The 2,086-nt window shown below is 47.1% G+C and overlaps 1 protein-coding gene and 1 pseudogene across 1 annotated transcript; both read right to left on the reverse strand.

The window, feature by feature from the left end:
• Positions 1 to 615: 615 nt before the first annotated feature.
• On the reverse strand, positions 616 to 1,542 carry LOC126495412 (splicing factor YJU2-like). Its single transcript, XM_050133020.1, has one exon. It carries the CDS (start codon positions 1,540 to 1,542, stop codon positions 616 to 618), a length of 927 nt encoding a protein of 308 aa, XP_049988977.1.
• Positions 1,543 to 1,737: 195 nt separating this feature from the next.
• LOC126495411 (ubiquitin-like protein 5) overlaps positions 1,738 to 2,086 on the reverse strand; it is a 1,500-nt pseudogene continuing 1,151 nt past the window's right edge.

Consider the following 2,086-nt stretch of genomic DNA (forward strand, 5'->3'; position numbering starts at 1 on the left):
GCTACTACAACCTGTTAGTGATGACTATTTTATGAATTTGATGATTTTTACTTAAGCCTTTGTGCTGTTTGACATATTCTAGAATCTAGAAATATTTTATATATGAAATATGTGCATTTTAAATATTTTATTAATTCTTTGAGAATTATACACAATGCATTTTGATATTTATCCCTCCAGTAACTCCTCTCAGGTCCACCATTACATTCTTTTTTTTTTTTTTGATGGGGGAAATCAATTTTAATTATATATGGACTAATGAGAGTTCTATAGGGAAAAAAAAACGTAAGGATGCAAGCATTGTGGCCGACGTACCATCCTGAGCTACAGAAAGGAATAGCATCACGAGGCTTCCTGGAGTGAGAGACAAAGTAAAGGCGGCAAATACACAGAACAGCATGGAGTTTAAGTAGATTATTTTTATGTAGATAAAAGTCTCAGGAGTAGGGCTCAGTGAGAGACTGCTGACCTTGCCAAGGACTTCTCTCACTACAAAAAGGGAAGCAAGAATGTTGGGACTAATAGAGTCATGGTCAAGAGGAACTTGCTGAAGGTGTCTTCATTGATTCCATCTCCTCCTCTGGTTTCTTGGGTCTGTGATGTCAATGTAGGGGCTCAGCAGTCACTGTCCTCGCTGTCCCCATATGCACACAGCTGGCTCAGGGAGGAGGTCCCGGGTGTCTGGGGTGCAAGGTTGGCTGTCTTCCTGCTCTCGGGGGCACCCACGGCAGGCATCTGGAGCTGCTCTGAGCCCCTGTTGGCTTCCCCCTTCACCTTCTTTGGCACCACCAATCCGGCCAGCTGTGCCCTGCTGCGCACTGCCTCTGCCTTCCTCTTGGCCTTCGGTGACTCGACCAGGATGGCTGTGGGGTTGAGTTTTCCTGCTGAGCTTGGTCGGGAAGGAGGAGCTTCATCTTCTGAGTCAGAATCCTCCAGAAGCCTGCGGTGGCGAGCCTCCTCCAGCAAGGCTGCAATCTCACGCTCATCTTCCTCCTCCTCCTGCCTTCGCTGCTGTTCCTGCGACAGGCGGTGCTGCAGCAGCATGGCCTCAAAGTCCACGTGTGCCTGCCTCTGGTTCAGGTTCTTCAGCTCCCTCAGGTTTTCCAGAACCTCCATCTCCAGCTTCCTGTCTTTTGTGCGGTTCTCTAGGACTTTCATGGGGTTGTGCAACTCCTTTTGCACACGCTTTTCCTCCTCCTCCAGGAGCTTCTCGGCGTGTAAATTGCGCGTGGCTCCATGCTCCATGGTGTAGTTCGTGCTCCCAGGGTCTGTCTTAAAGGTTATCTCTGCCAAGCAGCGCGTGCACTTGATATAGAAACGGAAGACAGGCAGGTCCAGGTATGCCTCTTTTTTGACAATTTCCTTGCGTGCATTGAACTTCTTCCCCTTGTAGATGTATTCTCCACATGTCTTACACCTCATGGTGAAGGGGGCCATCATTCGAACCATGTACTGCCGGTTCTTGGGTAGCTTGAGTTTCGGGATTTTTGATGGGTCGAAGTCAGGTGGGTAGTATTTGTTTATAATTTTCCGTTCCGACATATTGGCTTCCTATTCCTGGAACAAGCAAAGGAGCAGTGTTCTTTTTTTTATTTTTTTTTCCTCTTTTCTTTTTTTTTTCTTTTTGGATAGGAACAAAGCAGCACTGAAGTTTTTTAATTCATGTGAATGTTAAAGATGGGCATCTATACAAGTGTCAAATGAGGGTGGGAGAGGAAGGCACAGTAGGCAAGGAGAAGGAATTCCCGTCTACTGGTAATAAAGCTCCAGGTTCATCCCATCATGGATTTCATAATCTCCCAGAGACACGTGGTCCTTAAAAATCGTGTACCACTTTTTCAGGATGATCTTTGTTCAACGGGTGCCAGTTTGGGCCACTATCAGTTTCTTCAAGTCCCCGATGGTGTCATCGGTGTTGCACTTGAAGCGGACTTCCTTCCCTAGACGGTCGTCGCAAACCACCTCAGTCGTTGTGGCTGGACCTCTAACCCGTCGAATTTATAGACGTCACAATTCCTAGCTCGAACGCAGAGCCCTGAGGAGCAGTGTTCTTCAGTCCCCTCGGAATTTATTCGGACCCACCATT

This window comes from Alexandromys fortis, unplaced genomic scaffold (genome assembly GCF_014885135.2).
Source record: "Alexandromys fortis isolate MF-2015 unplaced genomic scaffold, M_Fortis_MF-2015_v1.1 scaffold_477, whole genome shotgun sequence".
Taxonomy (NCBI): domain Eukaryota; kingdom Metazoa; phylum Chordata; class Mammalia; order Rodentia; family Cricetidae; genus Alexandromys; species Alexandromys fortis.